The sequence below is a fragment of the Sarcophilus harrisii genome, chromosome 3 (assembly GCF_902635505.1).
Source record: "Sarcophilus harrisii chromosome 3, mSarHar1.11, whole genome shotgun sequence".
Taxonomy (NCBI): Eukaryota; Metazoa; Chordata; class Mammalia; order Dasyuromorphia; family Dasyuridae; genus Sarcophilus; species Sarcophilus harrisii.
The window spans coordinates 415,947,425-415,974,642 of record NC_045428.1 but is presented as its reverse complement, the minus strand read 5'-3'; the positions used below and the strand labels follow the sequence as shown (position 1 = coordinate 415,974,642).

General features: G+C 32.7%; 1 protein-coding gene across 2 annotated transcripts in view; it reads right to left on the bottom strand.

Moving 5' to 3' along the window:
- The window catches only part of LOC100913237 (CD302 antigen), a 176,982-nt gene that overhangs the window by 11,080 nt on the left and 138,684 nt on the right, over positions 1-27,218 (bottom strand). For both annotated transcript variants that reach the window (XM_023499237.2, XM_012544758.3), the window contains 4 exons: positions 15,010-15,120; positions 12,774-12,896; positions 10,765-10,938; positions 8,205-8,231 (listed from right to left, as the gene is read on the bottom strand). In XM_023499237.2, the coding sequence (XP_023355005.1) occupies positions 8,205-8,231; positions 10,765-10,938; positions 12,774-12,896; positions 15,010-15,120 (435 nt within the window). The remainder of the gene's footprint in view (positions 1-8,204; positions 8,232-10,764; positions 10,939-12,773; positions 12,897-15,009; positions 15,121-27,218) is intronic.

The window sequence follows — 27,218 nt, the reverse complement described above, 5'->3', positions numbered from 1 at the left end:
TGGTGGTAAGGAAACCCAAGACAAACTCAGAAGAGAGAAAAATGTGAAAACAGCTCCAACCAAAACAAAACCCTAAGAAAAATACTAATTAGATCAAAACCCAATGGGAATTCCTGAAAGTTTGTTGTTGTTGTTGTTGTTTTTTAGGATGAGTAGTAGAGAAAAAATTCAGAAAATAAATGAGAGTAATACAAGAAAATTATGAAAAGAGAATTAACTCAGTAAAGGAGCATTAAAAATACGAAAGAAAATAATTCCTTAAAAACAGAATTGGAAGAAAGGCAAAAGAGGTACAAAAGCTTACTGAATGAGGAAAGTAACTCCTTAAAAATTAGCATTGGGCAAATGGAAGTTAATAACTTCATAAGACATCAAGAACAACAAAAAAACTCAAAAGAATGAAAAAAATTGAATGTGAAATATTTCATCAGAAAAATAACTAACTGGTCTGGATAATCGATCTAAAAGAGATAAAGAATTATTGGAATCTCTAAAATTTGTGATTAAAGAATGAGCTCACACATTATATTTCAAGAAGTTATCAAGTAAAACTTTTCTGGTATCTTAGATCAAGAGTTTAAAATAGAAATTAACTTGCAGGAATATTATGGTCAAATTCTAGAGCACTAGGCCAACAAGAAAATACTTCATGCAGTCAAAAAGAAACAATTCAAATATCATGGAAACAGAGTCAGGATCACACAAGATTTCGTGGTTTATATATTAAAGAAACGGAGGACTTGGAATATGGAATACTGGAAGGCAAAGGAATGAGTATTAGAATTTACCCAGCAGAAATGTGTATAATCTTGCAGGGTAAAATGTTTAGTTAATGAAATAGAGTACTTTCATACATTCCTGATGAAATTGTTGTAATTGCTGATAATTTGTTTCAGTCATTTTGGATTCTTCACCCCATTTGGTGTTTTCTTGGCAAAGATACTAGAGTGGTTTGCCATTTCCTTCTCCAGCTTATTTTACAGATCAGGGACTAAAACAAACAGTATTAAATAACTTGCCCAGGGTTACACAGCTAATTAAGTGTCTGAGACTTGATTATTCCCAATGAAAAGACCAGAGCTGAATAAAAATTTTACATTCAAATAAAAGATTCAAGAGAAGCATTAAAAGATATACTTGAAAGAGTGATCCTAAGGAACTCAATAAAGTTAAATTATTTATATTCCTATGTGGGGAAATGATAAATATAACTCCTTAAGAACTTTATCATTTCTTTAAATGTAGGTGCAGCTCTTTTTTTGTGATGATAAAGAATTATAAAGTGAAAATATGCTCATTAATTGGGAAATGGCTAACAAGTTGTGGAATATGATTGTGATGAAACACTTATTATTGTGCTATAAAAATAATGAGATAATTTAAGATTTATTGAACTATGTGAAAGCCATGATCTAAAAAAGAGACTAGACATCATCTTTCAATAAATTATCAAGGAAAATAGACCTGATATTCTGGAACCAGAGAGTAACATCAAAACTGAAAGAATTCATCACTTCTTGAAATAGATCCCAAAATGAAAACTCCCAGAATTATTATAGCCAAATACCAGAACTTCTAGGTCTTATCTTTCACAAACAGCCAAAAAAAAATCAAATATCATGGAGCTACAATCAAGGTAACATATGATTTAGTAGTTTTTACATTAAAGGATTAGAATTCACTCATCTGGAAAAAAGAGCAAGAATTACAACCAAGAAGCACCTATAGCAAAACTGAGTATTATCCTTAAGGAGATAAATGGATATTTAATGAAATAGATGACTTTCAAGGATTTCTGATAAAAAAGACTGATAAAAAGGTTAACAGGAAAAAGAAATCAAGACAGATTCAATAAGGTTAAACTGTTTATATTCTTACATGGGGAAATGATACTTGCAATTTCTAAAAATTTTCTCATTATTAGAGCAGTTAGAAGGAGTATACATGGACAGAAGGTAGGAGTTGAATATGATAGAATGATCACCTAAAATAATAAAATTAAAGTGTGAAGAGGAGGAATGCACGTGAAGAGGAGGAATGCACTGGGAGATGAGGAAAGGGAGAAGTAGAATGAAGTAAATTATCTGAAATAAAAGAAGCATAAAAACTTATACCATGAAAGGAATGATAAGAGAAAGGGGAGTACATAAACCTTAGTTTCATCAAAATTAGCTCAAAGAAGGAATAAAATATACACTCATTTGGGTATAGAAATTTAACTTACTATATAGGAAAGGTCAAGGGAATAAAAATAAGAGAAGGTGGGGTGGGTAGCTGGGGAGAAGGAGAAATCAGTTGATATAAGGAAGAGCAGCTTGGGAGAGGGAAAAGTCAGAAGCAAAACACTTTTGAGAAGAAACAGGGTATAAGGAAAGGGAGAGTGGGATAGATGAGGAAAATAGGATGGAGTGGAATACATAGTAATCATAACTGAAAAAAATTTATATCAATTTTTTCTGATAAAGACCTCATTTCTTAAATACATAAAATGGAATCAACTTTATAGAAATAAGATTCATTCTTCAGTTGATTAATGATCAAAGGACATGAACAAGTAGTTTTCAATGAATTAATCAGAAGTATCTATAGTCAAATAAAAATCTTCTAAACCACTATTGATTAGAGAAATACAAATTAAAACAATTCTGAGTTCCAACCCCATACCTATCAGAATAGCTAAAATGACAGAAAAGGAAATGACAAATGTGGAAGAAGATGTGGGAAAATTGAGATACTAATGTACTACTGATGAAGTAGTATACTGATTCAAATGTTCTGAAAAGTAATTTGGAATTAAGTCCAAAGGGCTATAAAGTCATGCATATTTTTTGACCAAGTAATATCAATTCTAAGTCTTTATTCCAAAAAACATTAAAAAAATGAAATGGACCCATAATACAAAAATATTTATAACAGTTGTTTTAATAGTGGTAAAGAATTGAAAATTGAGGGGATGCCCATCAGTTGGGCAATGGCTAAACAAGTTGTAGCATATGATTTGTAGTGAAATACTATTGTGTTTTAAAAGTGTTCAGCAGGATCTCAGAAAACCTGAAAAGACTTACTTATATGAACTGGTGGAAAGTGAAGTAAACAGAATGAGGAGACTATTGTACAAAGTAATAGCAATATTGTACAATTATCAACTGTGAATGACTTAGCTATTCTCAGCAATAAAGTGATCCAAGAGAATTCTGAAGGACTTATGATGAGAAAGACTTATTCAGAGAAAGAACTCATGAAGTCTGGTTGTAGATTGAGGCATACTTTTAAAAAAAATTCTTTTTCTTTTCTCTTTTTTTGTTTGTGTTTTCTTTCATATGATTAGCAGGGAAATGTGTTTTGCATGACTGTATATGTATAACATACTTGTCTTCTCAATGGTGGGAGGGAAAAGGAAGGAAAGAGAGAATTTGGAACTCAAAAGTTTAAAAATAAATGTTAAAAATTTTTTTTTTGCATGTAGTTGAGGGGAAAATGAAATATTTTTAAAAAGAAATGATGAAGATACTAGTTTTAGAAAAAACATGCCAAGAACTATATGAACTGATGCAAAGTAAAGTGAGAAGAACCAGAAGATCATTGTGCACAGTAACAGCACTGTTGTAATGATGATCAACTGTGAAAGAAATGGCTACTCTGATCAATACATTCCCAAAGCATTCCCAAAGGTGTCATAGTGAAAAAAATGCTATCCATCTCTGGAGAGAGAACAGAACACAGTGCAAATTGGAGCATAAGTTTCTCACTTTTTTTTTCTTTTAAAAAATATAGCTAATACAGAAATATATTATGCATAGTTCCATATACATGTATATATAAGATTGATATATCATTGTCTTTTCAATGGATTAGGGAGTGAGTTGAAGGGAAGGAGAAAATTTGGCATACAAATTTTTTTTGAAAGAATCTAAAATAAATGCATAATCAATATAAATGTTTTTAGATATACATATACATATATATCAATTTATTATGAATAATATGAATGAATAACATTTATATAGCACGTTAATGTGTATATAAGAACTTCATAAATTTCATTTCATTTTATATTCACAATAGATTTGGGAGATAAGTACTATTATTTCTATTTTACAGAATAAATAAACCACCAGGCAGAGATTAAATCTCTTGCTTAAGGACACACAGCTACTAAATACCTGAGACCAGGCTGGAGCTCAGGTTTTCCTAATTCCTATTCAGTACTGTACTCAGTGTACTGCCTATATTATTGGATGGATGATGACAAAAATAATTATATGTTTATATATCCATAAGAGAAATGAAGATAAGAGGTTGAACATGGAATTAGAAGACAGTTCAAATTTAATTTCAAATACTCGGTAACAGACAAAGTCATACCTCACACCTCTCTTAGCTTCCATTTCCTCATTTGTCAAATGGTGTATAATAATACACTTGCCTACTTCATTGTATTGTTGAAGGAAGGGGAACTAAAGCATTATATTAATGTGAGAAGTTTTAAAATTTTTTTTGAAGTTTGATTTAAAAATTTTTTTTAATCAAATGAGATAATGAATTTGAATTTACTTCAAAAATTTCAATAAATGATAGATAGTATCATTAACTCCTTCCATGATAAAAAATAAATTACTGCTTTTTATTAAAATATGGTCCAAGGTTAATTATTTTAAAAAACTAAAAAAATTATTTTTTGCACTGATTGATTTTAAGAGAAGAATGGAAGATTATGAAAACCATGAAAACCACAGACTGACATTTTGAGCTAATCTCTATCTATCCATCCATACATGTATGATTATCTTAATGTGTATATGACTTTGAATAAAATTAAAATTCTAGTAGGAGCTAAGAGTATGATATGGATGCTAATTTTTTTAAAATCTAATTTAATTTTCAACTTCAAAAGTGTGTGATTTTATAATGGTGGGTCTCCAAACTTTAATAAATAATTTTTTTAAAGTAGTTGGGATTGAATCTTTGCTACCTTGTCATCGCCTTTTTTTCACTGGTCAAACTTTTTTTTGATTAGTCTTTCCAAATGTATACTGGTGCTCAAAATCTATTAATTGCATAAAATGGTCATTCTGTCATTATCTTAGAATACCTAGAGTTACCTCCACACCACAATGATGCATGAAAGAAGGACTTGGAGGAGGGTTATTTAGATCAGTAAAGAAATAGAAGTACAACACTTTGCAATGGTCACATCACAATTAGTTCAGGCTGCCAGTGAACAATGTTTAAAGAAACATTGAAAAACTGTACTGCATCCATGGGAAGGCAGTCTTGATTGTAAAGGATATGAAATTTGATTTTCATTTAATTTTCCCTATTTTATCTCACACAATTCTTTCTTCAGATTCACACCCACAACTTGCCCCCCAAACTGCCAAATACATTCTTCTCTACAGCTTTGTTCACATTCTTTCTTATAACTAGAATCCATATTTCCCTTCCCATCTCCAGTAATCCCACCTATTCCATTAAGCCTTTCTATATCCTTAGCCCACTCCAGTCCAAAATGATCTTTTCTATCTATTATATTTCACAATAACTTGTTGATGACGATAGTACGTAATTTCACACTCTACTTTATATCCACATTATTTTTGTTTATATGTAGTTGATAAACTTCTTGAGGGAAGAGTCTATCTTATCCTTATGTATTTCTCAGTGCAAATATACACTTAATTTTGTTGAATAAATTTGAGGACTGGTTGTAGGAATTGGGGTTATTTCATTTAGAGAAGAGAAGAATTAGAGGAAACATAACACATGCTTTCAAATATTTAAAAAAACTTGTGAAACATGGAATAGTTTCTGTCTTTTTGGCCAAAGGGCAGAAAAAGAAGAAATTGCAAGATGGCATACTTTCACCTATGTATGTATATATCTATAAAGAACCTAATAATTATAGACATCCAGGAATGGAATGTCCTGTTTCTATTTCCGGATGGACACCCCGAGTGAGTAATCTGAAACTGGAATCATTCAAGTGATAGTTCAATGAACTCTGAAAATACTTGTCATGGTCTCTTTCTAATTTGTGAGTTTATGGAAAACCTGAAACAATGCTCCAAACCAGTGACTGCTTACAAATGTGCATTTACCATAAAATCAGTGAAAACTACTATTGTAATGAGAACTGTGTGGTATATTTTAGCATATATCAATGAATGTTTGAAAAGGCCATGTTGATTAATTATCCTTTTAATTAACTTTTCCTGCAGGAGTTATATGGAAGAATTAAATGCACACAGAATTAAATACTGAGGAGGACAGATGCTCCTTGAAGTGAAATTAACATTTACAGGTATGAATATTATTACATAGGACAAAGTAATTTTCCATTGGAATATTTCTCTGAAATTATTATGCAAGTCAGTGGGAATATATGATTCAATATAAAAACTTCAAATATAACTTTTCAATATGATTCAGTAACAAGCATTTGTTAAGCCCTTATTGTACTTATGTTAGGCAAAGGAAGATATTTGTTGTTCAGTCATTTTTCATTCACTCTTCATGAATCTTCATAATTCCTTTTGGGGCAAAGATACCAGAGTGGTTCACCATTTCCTTTTCTAACTCATTTTAAAAATAAGGAAACTAAGGCAAACAGGGTTAAATGACTTTCTCAGGGTCATACAGCTAGTGCATGTCTGAAGCCAGATTTGAACTTAGGCTTTCCTGACTTCAGACCCAGCACCCTACCCACTGCATAATTTTTCTGCCCTTAGAAGATGTTATCTCTGTCTTTAAGAAGTTTACAATACAGTAGGGGGCTAAAAATGGAAGAATGATACTTTCAGTGTTAGAAGGGATCATACCAGACATATATTCCAGTTCATGCCTGAAAGGAGTCCCTGACAAATAATCAGTCATCCCGTTTCTGTTTGGGGAACTCTAATAAATGGAAGGACTGCTATGGGGCAAAGAGAATAGAATGTTGGGGCTGGGGTCAGGAACACTGACCTTTTTGAGTTCAAATCTAGCCTCAGACACTCACTAGTTATGTGACCTTGGGGGAATTCCTTTACCCTTTTTGCCTTGATTTTTCATCTGTAAAATGAGCTGGAGAAGGAAATGGCAAACTATCAGGTTTTTTTTGACCAGTATCTTTGCTAAGAAAACCCCAAATGGGATAAAAAAAGTATTGGACATGACTGAAAAATGACTGAACCACAATAAATGGGAACTTTCTCCTTCCTCAAGTCTATTTTGTTTCTTTGTAACTTCCACATACTCCACTTGCTTCAGGCCTCTGGGGCCAAACAGAATAAACTGAATAATACCTCTTTCAAATGACAACTCTTCAACTTAAAGATTACATATGTTCTTCCTTTCTTTTTAGACTAAACAACCCCATTCCTTCATTCAGTTTTCTTATGGCATAGACTCAAGATCCTTCACTGTCTTGTTTGCCTTGAGTATTATCAGCATCCTATTTAAAATGTGGAGATTAAAAAAGAACACACCATTCTAATTATTATCTGACTTGGACAGAGTACAGAAAGACCCTTGGAAACAAGGAGCTTGTTGAACAGGAGCTTGGACAGATTTTGAGAGATAATGGAGAATAGAAGAACCTAGTGTGCTTTGGTCCACGGTAGTAGGAAGAGTCAGACATGACTGAACAAATGAACAACAAAGAAGAGACCAATATACTGATTCCTGGAAGCCATGAATTTGTTAACATCCCTCAAGATGACATTTTCTTCTTCTTCCTTTTTTTTGGGGAGGGGGACTGACACATCACACTGTTCACTCAAATTGAGCTTGCAATCTCCTGTCTTTTTCAGACTAAATGCCTTCTGTGTGTCTTCCCCTCCTCTATACTTGTGAATAACACAATATTATTACATGAAAAGGATACTAGTGTCATAAAACAAAGTACTCTGCAAGCTCTACTGGGAGAGATGGATCATGAAAGGGGCACTGGAGAAAGTGCCCTAGAGAGTTGGCATTGGAGTTGGACTTTGGAAGAAAATATCTAACATGTAAAGCAGACAAACAAGTGGCTTTTTGTCCCATTCATGTAAAAGCTGAGACAATTTGTGTGATGGACCATTTGTTTAAATAATCTTTGATTCTAGGACCCAAAAGAAAACAAAAAGGCAAAGACAGTCTATAAGTACAAGAAGGGTAACATGCTGTGTTTTCATCATAGTACATGTGGAACATTAATTAAATTTAAAGCAAAGAATAATGCTCACCTGGCAAGTATTTCTTCTCATAAGAAACTGAAAAAAAGAAAATCAGAATTTAAAAATTCATAATTTTTAGCTTATTAACTTTAAGCAATGAATTTCATTTTTTTGAAATGTCCTTTTTTACTTTATTTTTATTTTTTAAAATTTTATTAAAGCTTTTTATTTACAAAACATATGCATGGGTAATTTTTCAACATTAATCCTTGCAAAACTTTGTTCCAAATTTTTCTCTCCTTCCCCCATCCTCTCCCCTAGATAGCAAGTAGTCCAATACATGTTAAATATGTTAAAATATATATTAAATCCAATAATATGTATGCATATTTATACAGTTATCTTGCTAAGCAATGAATTTCAAAACAAAAACTTGCCAACTTACATGTATTCTGCATACTTATTAATGTTTTCTTTTGCTGTAATTATGCTCTAAAGTGTGCATGTGAAGGAAACTATTAAAAAAATGAAAATAACCCCAAACAATGGTAATAATATGTCTCTGCTATAAAATTTCAACTGCCAATGACAAAAAGTTAAGAAATCTTTTTTTCCTTATGAGAATTTAAGAATAGAGATAGGATTATTATATTAGTACATTTAAATGCCTATTTAATCACCAGCATATCATAGCAAAATAACTTTTATTTCATTCAAATTATATATATGCCACGCTTTCTTCCCTTCCTCTTCTCTCCCAATTTTTTTAACAGGAGATATTTTGCTATCTATCAAACACTAATGTATTATGCAGGGATACAAGCACATATAGAGAATGAAGATATTGAAGTCCTTTGCAGAAAACCAGATCCTACCTGAAATCTTGCATCCTCACCTCTTCAGCTACTCAAGTTATTTACAAAGCAACAAAAGAAAATAATAACTAGCATCTGTTTGTTGCACCAGTATCCTCAGAATGGGATCTTGTGTTGAATCAGCTGTAGTTTATCTTTTCATTATGAAAGAAGACCTAGGATATCACCAGATATCTTGAACAAAGAGGAGAGGAAGGAAGGCCTAACAAGATTGTCATCTTGCTATTGTTGTTTTGTCTAGCTAAGATGTCAATCAGTAGAAGCAATGACAAAATAAGCAATTAAAATTGTGGTAGATTGCCTTGGTGGCACTGGTGGGAAAGGGAGGATATATTTAAATATGTCTCATAACTGTCTTTGGGGTCCCACTAGTACAAAACATTTGTTTCTTTCCCTGGTCATAATTTTTAAAAATTGGGAAAATAGAATGGTTCAGTGAATGAAAAATTGTCATTATGACTTACTTCAATACTATACCTAGGGAGATTCGAAAATAAGGTCTTTACTAGAGTTTTGGTTGTAGAGTTAAATTGAAAAGATGATTATTGACAGTATAAAGAAAAGTGGATCAGCTAGGTGAAGTAGTGGATATGATACTGGGCCTAAAGTAAGGAAGATTCACCTTCCTAGGTTCAAATCTAGCCTTAAACACTTAATTGGCTGTGTGACTGTGAGCAAGTCATTTAACTCTGCTTGCCTTAGTTTTTTCATCTATAAAATGAGCTGGAGAAGAAAATGGCAAAATGGCAAATCTATGCCAAGAAAACACCAAATGGAGTCCCAGACTTGACTGAAATGACTGAACAACCACAACACATGGAAAAAAATGTCAGCTAAAACGAACAGATATTTCAAATCTCTTAATTAAAAAAGGGAAAGTTTCAACTACAAAGAAAAAACATTTAAATTAAAATAATTAGAACATGTGCAGTGTTCACATTATGTTCAATGACTTTTGAACAAAATATTATCATGCTCTAATATAATTTTGTACACAAAATTAATTTTCTGCAAACCACTGGTTTGGTAAAAATAAATATAGATGACCTATAATCTAAAAAAGGATTAAAATGTTATTAACTTTTTGTATGTTTAGACAAAAGGACTTGTTCTTTCATGGAAAATAATTCTTTTTCAAGTAATCTGGATTTATAGAGTTTTTCTATTGACTTTGTAAAACTATTTTTTGAACTGAACTATCACAGACAGCTCTAAGATAATTTTTCTAAGAAGGAAAATTCCCCTTGCAATACTTAAAAATATGAGAAGAATGCTTCTAGATTACATGGTTTGACTTTAGTTCCTGAATTTATGCAAGTTACAGAATTAATTTGCACACTATTTAGGAAGACACCATTTGGGGGGCTTATTCTGAAAAGCACATTGAAAAGAGCTGGATTTGGAGTCAGAAGAGTTGAGTCTGAATTCCAGCTCTGCTGCTTAGGGCCTGTCTGACCTTGGGTTTTCACCTTTTTATGCTCCAGTTTCCTCATCAGTAAGAAAACAAAAAGTAAAAAGCAAAAAAAAAAAAAAAAAAAAAAAAAAAAAAAAAAAAAAAAAAAAAAAAAAAAAAAAAAAAAAAAGCAAAGAAAGAGGTATATGGACTAGTTGACCTTGAAGGTCCCCACAAGCTCTCAATCTTTAACACATGCTGCAACATTTTTTTTTTTTAAAGAAACAAAAGTAAAAGAGCATAAATCTTCTTTTCCCCTTCATTGTTTTTAGAATAAGAAAAAGCCTTCAGCCATACTTACCAGCTGCTTTACATAGGGCGCCTTCCACAGAAGAAACTTCACAATTTCCTTTTTTCCATATACCAGACTTGGTTTGAAAAAAAGCACATGTGTCTATTAGGTTTGGACTGTCTTCTGAGTTTTTCCACTTGTTAAATGTCATGTTAGACTTGTCATACCATTTGAAACTTTCATCTGTGGGTTAGAGGAAGTCTTCTCATATTATTATTGTCAGATAGCATTTTTATGAGCCAAAAGTCAATAAAAAGTTTTTAGTATAACAGGTGGAAAATGACCAAGATCTGGCCTAATATTTTCCTTATGAGGCTCAAAAAATGAAAGCACTAATACTGAAAAATGTGAAAGAAGGAAAAGAATGAAAAATGAATGTGAATGAAAGAAAAGAAGTAAAAACTAGGTAGGTATAAGGAGCAAAGATTAGCTAGAAATTGATAAGAAGTCAATTTGCACTTAGGAATTCAAGCAAAGAAAAAAGATGAGCAATTTTGTTAGATACTCTTAAGAGAGTGGTGAGAATTTTATTTAGGAAAATCCTTTGCCCAAAATGAAATTATATTTAAACAAGTTAGAATAATGTACATTTTGTGAGTATGCCCCATACCCCATAGGAGTGTTAGGATAAAGTCATTTATTGAAAAGTTTTCACTTGTCTGGCTTCATTGGGGGCTTGAAATTCATGAATTCAGAAAAATGAAAATATGAGGTTAGAGATATTCTCCAGATAAACTGTGATTCCAGATTAAAATAAATTAGAACACTGGCCAAAAGCCTCTAAAGTTACATCAAATAAGAGCAACCTACCTACAACTGCAAGAAGACAGATCTTTGTTGATTTGGGACTCTTCCCTTCAGACATTATATCACTGGAGACAGCAGAATATCATTATAATTTTGATATGGAAGGCCCCTACAAATTCATTTTGTCCAATCTCTTCATTTTACAAATCAGAAAACTGAGGGTCAGAAAAGTTAAATAACTAGCCCAAGATTCCACAGATAGGATTTGGTCAATCAGGGAGCAAGGAAGACGGTTTGAACTCAGAATGTCTGAATCCTAAGTCAGTCTTCTTTCCATTTTAACACACCAAGTGCCCACTTTCAAGCTTTCTTCCTCTACAGATTAAATGATGCAGAGGATATGGTGATAGGTCTGGAGTCAGGCAGACCAGAGTTCAAATTTAGCTTTGGATAATAATCAATTATGTAACTTTGGGCAACTTGATCTCTGCCTACTTTAATTTCCTCAACTAAAACATGGAGATAATAATAACATTTACCTCCCTGGTAAATGAGATTCATGATGAGTTATTTGTAAAGTTCTTAGCACATTGCAAGCATTTAATAAATATTTGTTCCCTTCCTTTATTCCCTACTGATTAAGGAAGATCTTGAATTTAATGTCCTTTAGGTTGAATAATTTTGAAAGAAAGGATTCCCCTTTGTCCTTAGCATAAGATTATTGCCTGTTGTCAACAAGTACACTGGGGCCTTTAACATCACTGTTTTTTTTCTCTATAGTCAAGTAGACAAATAAATGTGATCAAAACCCTTAAATATATATCTGCTGTATCACACCTACTCCAAAAACCTGTAGGATTTCTGGAAGTTCTATCGTATCACAAACAAGCATTGATTTGTGATTTTTTTCACGTTGGTGATTTGGTAATTTAACCATAATAGTCAATGTCCTCTTCGCTTATTAAATGTTTATAATGCTATCTGTGAAATTACAGTAGACTGAGAACAAAATTTCAATTAAAGAACCAACTTTGAGCTTTTAAAATATGTCATTTCTTAAATTCTTCACAACTTTCAAGAGTATCTTGTAGATCTATTCATGTGGAACACTATGAAAAAACTGCTTCTTGTGAGTCTAGGGCAGCAAGAGCTACTCAGTAGCCACAGAAAATATCAATTTTCACTGAAGCTAAAACTGAAGGAAACTTAAGGGAGTGAAAGCATTTCTAACATTAAATAAGATGCTATTCTAGAGCAGAACTATCACTTACCATCTGTGTCATAAAACATGCCTAATAAAATATCATCCTGGCTCTTCCATCGTTTTTTAAAAGTCTCCAGTATAAATGCATTTTCTTCTTCATTATGTATGCTAATCATATCAGCTCCTGAAGCTGTTGAGGGAAAAAAAATCTATCAGTCCATTTTGATTTGTGAAAGTTTCTTGAAAAATATAAATTATTGAGAGGCAGCATATTAAAGAAGAGGGAGAACTGGTTTCAAAGTCATAACACCACAGATTGAGAGACCGAAAGGACCTTAGAGACCTTTGAATCCAGCCATATATATATTTGTATACAATTTTTTTTTTTACACAGAAGGAAAGTAAAGTTCAGAGAGATTACTCACCATCACATTTCAAGTGAATATCTGAGATAGGGTTTGAAGTTAGGTCTTCCTAATTCCAAATCTTGTTCCCTCTCCACTATACCATGCTATTTCACTATTGTTCTAGTTCCATTTCTGAATCAAACTGATAATGTGACTTTGGGTAAGCTACTTAACTACTTCTTGGTGTTTCTGGAAACCTTCTAAGACAATAAATTGCACAGAACAGGTACCAGCCTGCATTGATAGAAGAAGTTCTTCTCAGATCTGACATGTGCACAAATCTCCACATACATTGATAGTGGCATTATTATTAATCCTAATAATACAAATTCATGACAGTCATGTTATTTCATTGGTGTAAAGATCTCCCAGTCTAAGAATTCTTTCAACCAACAAAAATTTCAACTAGTCTCTGACTTCATAAAGATATCAGTTACAAAGGTTAAAGAACTTGCCCAGAGTCCCAAAGTCATTGTCAGAAATGGAATTCTAACAGATACCCAAGCCCAAACTGTTATTTATTATATCCTTTCCATACTACTTTACTACTTACTATTGTTAATAAACTAATACATTCACGTTAAAAATATTTCGGTCTTTTTTTCTTGGCAGTCATTTGTAAGGTGAATTCTTTAGTCTAATCCTATTATCTCCAAACTTATGAATATCCTATTTATTCAGAGTTCCTAATAAAATCATTTCCTTTATACTTCATATCATGTAAATTGATGATATCTAGAATTGTAAGTAATCATAATTATACCTGAAGCTGGAGATGGAGTATGGCAGTAGTAGGAAAGCAAAGGAGAATTCAATGTGGATGCAGTCATATCAAGAGAGGGAATGACCAATCTTTCAATCCTCTCTCTCAGTTTTTAAGACTCTGGCATAGGAAAGACCCTCTACAGGAATGCCATGGCAACAGGATGCTGGAGGGAGTTTCCCCCATACAATTAGCTTGCATACAGCCAAAGGTTTGTGGAGTGAAGAAAAAGTCTCTTCTGGAAGGAAATGGGCCCCTACCCCCTTTATTAATGATGCTGATAGGTGGCTACTCCCTTGCTAGGGTGACATCCAGGGGCAAAAGGTTACTACTCTGATGATGTTTTCCATCCCTCTTCCTTGTAAAAGAAAATTCAAGTTTCTCTGTAGATTCTTAAGGAGAATGCTTAACTAGGCTATAGTTTAGGCCTAACTATCAAAAGATGAGTTTTTCGTCATTATGTATGACCTTGTAGAAGCCAATGGATTTATAATGATTTTTAAATTGTAATCTAATTAAATACTGTATGATGTTAATTTACTATGCCAGGAAAATAAGGCCTATTTCCATATTCTGTAACAAATTATGCCATGGGACCTTAGAGAATTCATTTACAGAAATCAATAAAGAATTTTGAACAATACATTCCCAATGTCAACCTGGCTAAAATCTAATGCAGATCTCTAATCTTTCAATAGTTATTCTCAAATCACACAAAAGAAGAGGCATACGAAATATTTGCTAATTATTCTTTAAATACAGTGAAAAGATTAATATTTATTAAAATTAAAGACAATATTTAAAATTAAGAAAAAATTATTTTTAAAAGTCCTACATATAAAAGTAAAACAACAACAGAGAGTTAGTATCAGGTAATTCTAGAACAGAGCAACAAAGATAATCAAAGACTGAAGCTTGAAAAGATAACAGATAGACAATTAATTATACATTCGATTTTTAAATCATTATTGTTTCTCTCTCTACACTCTTTCCCTTGGTAATTTCATCTATTCCCATGGATTCAATTATCACCTTTATGCAGATGTTTTCCAAATTCATTTCTTCAGCTTCAATCAGTTTGTATTTATTATGTTCTAATATGCCAAAGTAAAGTACAAAGCTGAACAACTTACCATAGTCTGTACACTGATTTCTTACATCCTCAATGTTTCCTATTTTGATTGATGTTTCAAGAAAAATATAACAATTGCTTTGAAATTGAACCCAGGTAGAAGAAGGACAATCTGTATGGAAAAGAAGACACTGTTATAATGAATAAAAGAATAATTTAATGAATTCAATAAAGTAGGGACATAAACATTTAAAAATGAAACTGTCATTTCTCTTAAGAGCATCTTAAGAATTAGCTAAGCTGTTAATTAGTTAAATTAGAATTAGTTAGAATTAGTTAAGCTGTTAATTCAAAATAAAAGGTTGGAAAATTCTGCCTAAACTGAAAGGGGGGGGGGGAAGGTCTGTTCCTTTATAATTTTAAAGATGTAGTTTTTATTTTTGTTTTCAAGTAGTGTTCATATTACAATTAAATATAAATGAGTAAAATTAAATCACTCAAATGCTTGTTGATAAACTCAAGGGAAGCTCCATAAGATGTCACTGAGATGGTGGCCAGAGAAATCCTAACTGTCTTGCATGCATAGTTAGAGGCTAACATGCAAATGTTGACTTATTTTAAAAATATATATATTTTATAAACAATCTTTAATAACACATTTCTGGATTTTGTTATCATTATTCTATTGAAACTGCTCCATTCAAGGTTACCAATGACCCCAATGTTTTTTTTCTCAGTCTTAATCTTTCATGACTGTTTTACAACTACTTCTGTTATCCTTGGCTTCAGAGATCCTGTCTTCTGATTCTCCTCATACTCCTTTCTTGATTATTTTTTATCTCCCATGCACAAATGTGCTTCTTTGACCTGCTTCTAAATACTCTCAGCCATCTCTTCTCTTACAATTGAAAGACAGCTTGTTGTAGTGGGAAGATTCTGTTTTGGATTTAGAATAACTTGGGATCAAGTCCCAGATCTGAGACATTCTTTTCTATGTGACCATGGAAAAGTCACTTAATTAGTCTGTGTCCTGGAAAGACTTCCTAAAATTGAAGCAGCAAAACAGCTGCTGAACTACATTGATAGAGTAAAGTATCCTCACTAAGAATTTCCAATCCCTGTGAAATACAGGATCCATTCAAAACAAATTAAAAGAAACATCAAAGGAGAAGGGTGAAAGGATGACCAAATAAAATAAAAAAGAATAAAATAAAAGTTCATTACTTTGGTAATCAAGAACTTTCACTCTAACTCTCCAGGTTTCTTTGAGCCCCTGTAGTTATACTCTGCTGCTTTACCCCCACTTTCTAGCTTTCCCTTTCATATAGTCTTCAGAATAAGTATAAATAATAAGTGTTGCTATTTTGACAAGAACCTTTGAGGGTTTTCCTCACCCAGAATAATTAACTTTTTAAGGTTAAAAAGGGCCACTCCTTTTCTCATTTCTTACTTAGTCTTAATCATTGATTGGACATAGCCTCAAAGATCTTAGCTTAAAAAGGTTCAAGTCTCCTATTGCATCCAGCAGCATTTCCATCTGTCCAGATCTATATCTTGCCATTGGATCTAGTTGGCTCTGGAGGAGAAAGTAAGGCTGGTGACTTTGCACAGTCCTTTCCCACTCAAATCCAATGCATTTCTCGCTCAAATTGAATGCACGTGCATACCATGGTATCACCTACCTGATGTCATGGTTATCTTTTGAGAATGAAGGATGTACAACCACATTAGAACATAAGCTTCTTCATGGTAAGGGCTGTTTTGTCTGTTTTCATCTGTGTCCCTATCACTTAGCACAGTGCTTGACATTGTATGTTCTTAATACATATTTATTTTGTCATCCTATCTATATCTCATCTATCCCCAATCTGGCTTCACTCTATTCCTCTAGCCCTTCTTTAACATTTTGTGTCTCCCAGACTTTTTTATGAATTTATATTTAAATTTATATTATTCATATCTAATCCCTCTTTCTACCTTTTAATGGATAATGACTTAGGTTTGTTTCTTTTAAATTTGTGTTTTCCAATGCCTTGCCCAATGTCTTGCATAAAGCAAGTGCTTAATAAATATTGAAATTAAATCTTTGTTTTCCAATGCCTTGCCCAATGTCTTGCATAAAGCAAGTGCTTAATAAATATTGAAATTAAATCTTTGTTTTCCAATGCCTTTCCCAATGTCTTGCATAAAGCAGGTGCTTAATAAATATTGAAATTAATGTAGAATACAACATTTATGACTGGGGAAATGTGAGGGAAAAATTTAAAAGAAATATGTCATATTTTTAAAAATTCAGAAGTCTGTGGGATTACCCATAATATATTTATAATGCCTAATATGGCAATGCCTCATTATTGGAGTAAGGATGGAAATGTGTTGATACTATTATGTGAATCTGTGTGATAATACACAGTTATTCTAAAAATATTTTTTGATCTTTAAACTGGAGGGAGAGGCCCAAATGATGGCCACTAAGTTATTAGCTTGAGATAGGAGAGTAAGGAAATTATTTAAAAAGAAAATAATGAAAAAATCCAATACTCTTTGGTCCTTGAATTGTGTTTCTTAGCTTAGCTCAACTAATGAACATGGGATTACGTTGGGATGAGAAACAGACACAAGATAAGAATTAAAGAGAAAATTAGTTGAAGAAGAGAATATGCTATAAATAATCTATGAAACCATCAAATACTAAGCCACCCTCAAAGGTCTTACTAACAATAGTTGTGTAAAGTTGGCTATCTATAAAAGAGACAACAGGACAATAAGCTTCTAGAGGATGAGGAATATGGAGATCTTTAAACAAGATGAGGCCTTAAGATCTGAAAATTTAGGGAGAGGTGGTAGAGCTGGGTTTGGGACCCATTTAAGGAAGAATTTCCCTCAATTGGGAATCACAGAAGTTGGAAGGACATAGAGATTTCCAATACCTATTTCAAATATTCCAAAGATAACTGAATTGAAGAGCTAAAAAGAGAAAAAGTCCTTGGCAGAGGTTCAAACTCCTTTATTCATTACTGTTAACTAGAGAACCATATTCAATACCATGTTAGAAAAAAAACCACTAGCATTTGTTAAACATTTGCCAGCACACCTGTTGGAGGAATCTACTACTTTGAGATGACTTATTCCACTTCTAAATAGTTTCAAGTGTTAGGAAATTTTCCTTTAAAGTTTGAACCTTCATCTTGGTAACTTCTACTCCTTGGTCCTAGTTCTGCTTCTGTAATCAAGCAAGTTTAATTCATCTTCCATATGATAACCTTCGAATATTTAAAAATAGCTGCCATATTCCCAGAAGTCTTTTCTACTCCAGGCTAAATATTCTCAGTTCATTCAGTTGATCCTTATATGGCAAAATGATCTGAAGGGCTCCTAACATCTGGACACCCTTCAGTTTAACAAGTTATATCCAGAACTGATTATAGTATTCTAGATGTGATATGAAGACTATAATAAAATAATAAATAAAATAATCACATTATCTTTCTTGTCTATCACATTATATTGTTGACTTTTATAACTTGCATTGCACTAAAATCCAAAGATTTTTTTTTCAGACAAACTGGTCTCTTGTCAAATTTCTCCCATCTTGTCCTTTTGAAATTATCTTTTGAATCCTATCTTCTTTAAATACTATCATCAAAGATAATAACAATTTGTCACTGTTTTCTGTTATCTGCAAATTTGTTAAGAACGTTAGTTAGGCATATTTAACATGAATGGGTCTGCCTGCCATATAAGAGAGGAGGTGGGGAAGGGGAAAAGTTGAAAAAGAGGATTTTGCAAGGGTCAATGCTGAAAAATTACCCATGCATGTAGCTTATAAATAAAAAGCTATAATAAAAAAATAAAAAAAGAAAGCTAGTTAAGTCTTCATTCAAATCATTGATAAAAATGTTGATCATCTCAGTTTACAATATTTTACTATTCTGAATTCCTATTATACTCATTGCTGTTCCACTCATTTTGCTCACAGGAGACAATTGGTTTATTGGTATTTAATTTTTTTATATACTTTTGTCTTTTGTTGTTGAATCATTTCAGTCATGCCCAACTCTTCATGACTCCATTTTGGCTTTTTGGGCAAAGAATACTACAGTAATTTGCCATTTATTTCTCCAGCTCATTTTACAGATGAGGAAATTTGGGCAAATGGGGTTAAGTGCTTCATATCGGGTCATACAGTGTCTGAGGCCAGATTTGAACTCATGAAAATGGGTCTTTCTGATTCCAAGCCCCATGCTCTATCCACTGTGTCATCTAGCTGCCCCTTAGGATTCCCATTTTACAGCAACTGAGACTAACAGAAGTTAAGAGATTGACCCCAGCATCATAAAGCTAGGATCTAATGTTGAATTTGAATTCAGGTCTCCTTGACTCTAGGTCCCCACACTCTATACACAATACTACTTAGCTGCCTATATAGTAGAAGCAATAATATCAGTTGACTGAATGATTAGTGACTGCAGTCTTTAACTTTCAAATCAGTAATGCTTTTCTGAGTTAAATTTGCACACTCACAATTTCAAATACACATTGTACATTGTAAAAAAAAAATTAAACATTAATTTAGGGAAGATCTCTTCCAGGAATATCATAACTACTATGATAACATCCCCTCCATATACATATACATAAATACATATATACATTTATTGCTTATTATGTGCCACTTAGCACTATGCTAATTCATGATTATTATCTCATTTGATTTTCACAACAATGTTGGAAGGTAAGATTATCCCTATTTTATAACTAAGGAAACCGAGGCAGTTGCCTGGGTCACAGATACCAAGGATTTTAAGCCAGATATGAAAGAAGACTCCAGGCTCATCACTTTATCCACAGCACTACTTAGCTGGCCTTTAGTTAGTTGTTAGTTATAACTATTATTATTGTAATGACTTTTCCATTTATGGCTAAAAGTAATTTTCAAACTGACCCCATTTCTATAAGTACCTTTATAAAGGCAGTACTGTGTAGTGGAGAGAGCTGGATTCTTGCCAGAAATATTTGGGGTCAAGTCCTATTTTTGACACATATTAGCTGGGTGACTTTGGACATGGCAATTATTGAAGACTAAGTTGATGAAAAGGTGCTGACATCTATTAGTAGAGGGCATTTCCTCTTTTGAAAGTTCTTTTTACCAATGAAATCACAAACATTATTTTAAAAGTATATCTCTAGTGACCTTCCATAGTATTATGAGGAAATGTGCTAGTTATTTATTCTGTATGTGTGTTCATGTACAGGTAAATATTACATATCTTGTACAAGAGAAATGTAAAGAGGTTTCTAATTCACATTATACATAATTTTTCCGGCAATGGACTATAATTATAAAGTTAAAGTTTAATTAAATGTAGTAAAATATAAATTACATATAATTTATAACTTAAAGCAAATAATATATAATTATATAAAATAATTTAACATAAATATGGAATGTTAATTAAAATAATAGCATAATAAATTTTGTTATATATGAATTACATATAATATTGTTTATTATTAATCATATGCCTTGTTTACTATATTATACTTAATTTTAAATTCACCAGAAAACTATTCTTCCCAGGAAATTAGGAAATATTTACTAAAATCTATCTTACTGCATACTTCAAACATATGTACATAAACAAGTTGCCCTTCCTAGTCTTTTAAAGTGAACTTTTACCTTGGTACAAACAATCTAGGTTTTGATATAATGGCTTTTACTTTCAGCAACTGTTTCAGACAAGAAATGCAAACACTGTCTATTTCCCAGAAACCTAGGAACAAAATGTTCACTGCCTGTTGCCACATAAAATGACTCATTCTATTGCTACAGCAACTCTGAGGCTGCAAGGCAGGTGAAACTTCTCTATTATTTTAACACATGAGGAAATCCATTAATAAAACATGGGAAACAAATAGTACAGAAGACTTGTTAATCTTATTATAGTGCTCAGTTGCCCCTCTTGATGCAGATTCAAAATGAACAAATTTAATCAAATACATTTGACTAGAATATAAAATTCAAGCAGAAGCCATTCTAGCCCCAGGCTGGCATAGTGACCCTCACAGTCAAAATGGAATGAAGCCATTGGCACTGGGCATTTTCTGACAGATTAGAAATGCCATCTTCCACATGCACTGCCCACACAGAGACTAAGTAATTAAAAATGTCAAAGTTTGCTGTGATTGCAGTCCCAGCTTCTGAGCAAAGACAACCTTCTCCTCCTCCCCCTCCAACTCCTCCGACTTTTGTGATACATTTTAGGAAGTTTACTTCCATCTACTACACTCTGTACTCAAGTTTCATATTTATTTAATTATGCTGTTATCTACTCAATGACAACTGGGGATGGGAATGGGGAAGTATCAGGAGTGAGAAACCATTGATTATGACCTAAAACAGTCTTTAATCAGGTCTTAGCTTGAACCCTATCCTTGGCCAGAAATTTTTATGGATCTTTTTGTGGTGATCTTCTTCTTTAAAATATAAGATTCCAACATCTTTTCAACTTAATTTTTAAAAAAGTTTTCCACAGAAAAGTATGTGTACTATACTATGCTGAAATAGGCCAAGCTAGGGATAAGCTGAAATATATATTTTTTCTATTAATTTTTTTTCTGAGCTGCGAGAAATCCAAGACCGTTTCATTTGAATACTATCCTAAAGGCTATTAACAGAAGCTCTTGGTTTAATTAGACTATTTATCAAGAGAAGCAAATCAGGACTATATTTTATGTATTGTTTCTTTAATTAAAATACGCAAGTCAAAGTCTTCTTTTGCTGATAGAGATGGTTATGTATAGCAGCTAATTCATATTGTCTAAATGGAGGTTAAATAAGGTTCCTGAGAGGCCATGTAGTCCAAATCTCTCATTTTCCATAAGGGGAAACTGAGACCCAGACAAGTGACTAGCCCACTCCAAAGCTCTGTGAGTGTGATAGAAGAACAATTCAGGCTCAGAGTCTATTTCCAAATCTTATAATTTTCCCCTTTCTCCCAAATTGTCTGCAGAGGCTTTATAATAACATTTATTGTCACTTCTCTGTGTTTTGGCTCCCCCTGGGGGTTTAAACATCTCTTTCCTATGATTAATTTTGCCCAGAAGTTGAGAGAGATAAAAGAAAGCCTTTGTATAGTGGATGGAAGAAAAGTTAGAAGAGACTGGAAAAAAACATTTTATTTTATTTGCCCATTTGCCCATTTCTCCTGACTTGTTCTTACATGACCATCACACTCTTTTACAGCTCTACCATTCTATGAAAATCTTCATATAATAAACATGCATTTATTCTTACTCTTTCTCCAAGGTTCAGTTTAAATACCAACAACTGGTAAATCTGCATTCAGTCTATGCCCCTTATTCCACAGATAAGGAGAATTAGGTCCAAAGAGATTAAGTGATTTGCTAATTTGCTACTAAACAAAAGACCTAGTGTCTAGGTTTGCCAGCTTCTATTTGACTGCTACACTTTCATCATCCCACCCCAATTCCCTTAATTCACGGCAAAGAATAATATACTGTAACAACAGATAAAAAAATCCCATCCATAGTGATGATTCTGGAGTTAGAAGTGGATAGAGTAGCAATCCCGGAATCAGGAGATCCCACATTCAAATCTCACCTCAGACACTTAATACTTTCAAGATGTGTGAACACGGGCAAGTGACTTAATCCTGAGTCTCTTTAAAAAATAGTGATCTTGTAGCTAGAAGCACATAAATGATGCAGTGGTTAAAATAGTGGGCCTGGACTCAGGAGGATCTGGATTTGAAAGTGAACTCAGAAGCTTGGGTGAACTGAGGTGACTTTTGAATATGAATTTAGCTGACTGGGCCAGTTCCTTAGGCTGTCTGCCTCTGTTTTCTGAACTGTAAAATGTGAATAATAATAATACTTGCCTCCCAGGGTTGTGGTGATGATAAAATGAGATAATATTTCTAAAGCACTTAGTACAGTATCTGGTATATAGTAGGTCTTGAATAAATATTTATTTCCTTCCTGCAAAAAATAAAAAAAATTGTGATGATTCTGGCTTAAATGTTTTTCATTGGCTTTCATACTTTCTAGTATATATTTCCTAGTGGCTCTCATTATTTATGAAACACTTAAAAAAGAGAGAAGAATAAAAATGAATTATCCAGGATAAACTGAGAATCAATATCATGCTTACATTTTTATAAGGCAGATTACATAATAGCTCCAACACATACATACATACACATATAAAATATGTACATAGATCAATAATACGACTATTTTCAGAACCAAATCAATATGGTTAGTTTACATATACTTAACAAAATTAATGACAATGAGATGCTTATGCTATGTACTGATCCATAAAATTGTGTATTCATATCTCATACTCAAGACAGTCTAAACAAGTTTTATTTTATGTCAGGAGAGTAGTAAATATTTTATTTCCATAGTAAATAACTCAAGAATGTCAAACATGAACAATTTATAAAATACTGTTTATACTGAATAAAATGTGCCTTGATAAATCCATAGAAGCATATTCCATATCCACGCCAACAAAAAAGAAAAAAAAAATTCTTGTTACATTATTAAGCCTTATTGTTTACAGAAGAAAAACAACTATAGTTCCCGAATTATCTTCAATAATGGAAATAGTTTCCTTTCTTTAGGCTCAAGTTTCTTTAAACTTTCTTCAGCTCAAATATCTTCTCAATAAAGTATTTCCTGGTCATCCCAGGTAGAAGTGTTCTTTACCTTTTCTGAACTCCTGATGAGCTTCTATACTGTTTTTATATCTCATTTTGCTGTAGCCTGTAGAACTCCAAATCTATCTTCACAACCTCTATTTTTTTCCTCTCACCCCTTTCCATATCTTTTTTTAAAATGAAACTTGACTTTCTTCTAAGGAGAACGCCAGATCCCTCACAACACTTTCTTAGAGAAAGGACCAACAAACTTCTAGCTATCTTATGTTAATTCCAGACAAACAAGATAACAGAAGAGAAAATAAGATTACAGAAAACATAGTATAAGATCCAAAATGTTATATCATTTGCTTAGAGAGCATTTAGGATGAAACTGAAAGGAGGACAGTAAACAAGTGATAAACTTAAAAGACAAAAGATTTTTACTTTTTAAAAATTCTTTGTCATCAATGACATGGTGCTACTACATTTATATTCCAACATCACAATCCTCTAAGTGTTGCATGAGTAACTAAAAATGACACCAACTAGAAATGACACCAAAGAAAACAATGAGAGGAAAAACTGCTAGCTGGGTTGAAACAGTTTTGAGTGTTGAAGGATCAACTTGCAAGTTATCTTAAGAAGACAAGCTGGGGAGGCAGAATGGACTTCATTATTAACCCCCAAAAAGGCAATAAGGGAAAATATTACTAATTATTGAGCTATATACTTATTTTCTCATTTCTATAAAATCTTCAGGAGGCATCTTGATGAAGGTATAAAAAGGAACAAGAGAGGATTTCATAAATGACATTCTACAGCAGACCATATATTTACAGATACACAATTCTCTGAAAAGGACAGAGTATACAAAATTTCATTGTGTTTATTGTTCACTAACTAGGGGAAAAAAACATGTGATTTGGTAGAGAAAAATGCTGCTTTAATTGCTATGCTCCAACAAGGAGCTGCCCATGCCTGTCAAAATCAAACAAAATGAGTATTTGCAAGAAGACTTTGCAAGATTTAAAAACATAGATAATTTTGTTCATCCTTCCTGAGTAGTAATATGAAACAAGGGATAAAACGGGGATATTTATACTTGCCAAATGAGTTTGGACACTCTCATAAAGGATGTCCACACATAAAGAATCCAAATGGGAAGAGAGATTGCCTATAGATGATGAAGTCTTCTAGATGCTCCTATTTTTGGATGACATTGTTTTGATTGCTTCAAACCCTAGAACATCATAGAACCTCATAAGTGAGATCCACAATCACTCTAAAAGTTTAGCCTAACTATCCACAGACGAAGAAAAAAAATCTAAATGAATAAAGAATATGTATTGTCCAGAATGTGATGAGTAGACAACCCATTGAGTTATTATATGAGTACATAAATATGCACAAATATATAGATATGTGTGTTTACATATGATATCTAGGACAAGCATCTGAGATGGATAACAAATCTAGGAAGGAAATAGACTCATGTATTCCTTTTGATGACAACTTCTTTGAAACAGAGGCCCACCTTTTAAAAATATCAACATTCAATGAGCTTACTTATATAGCTACACTTAATGGAAAGTCACAGTTTTTGAGGAAATAAAGTATACACAGGCTGTAGTTTGTTACCAATAGAGAGTTATGTAGGAAAAATGGCATTCAGGATGTCATTAAAGATGTAAGTCCAGTGAAGGAGTTAAGTTGGTCATGTAGTAAGTAAAAGGAATTATCAATGGATAGCACATGTGTCAATCCATGAAATGTTCAAATAATCTAGAGCAAGGATTGTTAATTTGGGTTCCAGAGACCTTCAAGGGATCTATGGACAGATTTCAGAAGTCTTTGAAGTTGGATGGGGAAAATGTTTTCCTTTGAAATCCTATTTTATTTTATGCATTTAAGAATATTGTTCTATGAAGGAGGCTGTAGATTTTATCAGACTGCCATCTCTATGAGCCTAGATTCATTAAATCCAATAAATCCATAACCACAGTCTGGGAAGTGTTATCATAAAAACACACTTAGCATAAAATTCCTGTCTCCCTTCTGTCCTGCTACTGTTTCTGATCTCTGATCCTTGGTAACGCCTACCATCTCATTCCTCCCTCCAGTTCTTGGACTGTTAAGCATCACTATTGAAATTCAAAAAAAATTATATATCACAAGATCTAGAGTTGAAAAAGATTTTGGAGTTCATCTAATTTAATTCCCTCAGTTTAAAAATGAAGAAATCAAGTTTCAGGAACTAATAATGCAAGTTAAGTAAATCACTACTTGTGGTTCAAAACCAGATCTTGTGACTCCAAATATATTCTCAGACTACATCATGCTGCTATAAATTTTTGCATAATATTATTTGGTGCTCAACGCCGCTCAGAAAGTCTTCTTTTAATTCTTATTAAATCCTATTTTACTACTTATGGAGTTCATACCTTTTCCTTTTTCTTCCTCAAATACTGAACCTCATTTTATCCCAATCCCCAACATCCTGCAGATGACCCTTTTTGTTATTTCATTAGAACTCATCAAATTCTTCCTTCTCCTCCAAACCTCTTAGCATTTTCTTTTCTTTCCTTCCTGTCTCAGAGGAAAAGGAACCCTACTTTTGGCAAAAGGAAATCCTTTTATCTCTTCCTTAATTTCATCCCTTCTTCCTCCTTCAGGAAACACATTCTAGCTATCATTCACTCACTGTCATGCATCTCCTCTCTTTCTTTCTATTTTTTTTTTCTTTCTAGCTGTCAAAATACATGCTCAAGATTCTGCCATTCTTAAAAAAATTTTTCTTTGAAAATTCCACCTCATCCAGTTAATGTCACATTTCTTTCTTACATTTATGGCCATTCTTTTCCATTCACTCTTTTAAATTAAACACACATATTGATATATTTTGTCTTTATATCACTTTCATTTGGGCAGTGAGGTGGTCAATGGATAGAATGCTGGGGCTGGAATCTGGCCCTCAGACTCTTTAAGGCTTTGTGACTCTGGGCTAGAAGGGAAAAAGCATTTGATGAACATCTTAAGTTCTAGTGAAATGCTTCCTTCTCCTCCAAACTTCTTAGCATTTTCTTTTCTTTCCTTCCTGTCTATATTCCTCTCCTTTCTCAGAGAATCATCCCTTATAATAAAACATTTTTTTAAAAAGAGGAGAAAAGTCAGGTTAGCAAAACCAAACAATATGTCAACTAAGTTTAATGAAATGTGCATTGTTCCATATCCAGTTTTTCCTCCCAACCTTTGTAGAAAGGAAGAAGCATTTTCTCAACTCTTATGTAGAGATAATGTTGGTCAATAGAGAGACACTGTATTTAATTTCATTTTGTTATTGTTTCTATTTACATTATTGCAATCATTGTGTATACTGTTTTGTTGGTTATGATTATTTCAGTTTGCATCAATTCATATGAATCTTCCATGGCCCAACTTCTTAAAAAAAAGTTTTCTTTACCCAGGGCCTCCACTTTCCCATCATACACTGCTTAACTCCTTGTAATCTGGTTTACATCTTCACTGCTGTAATGAAACTACCCTATTAAAATTCAATAAATGCTAAATCTTCAAATACAATTTGTTTTTAAAGTAGGTTTTC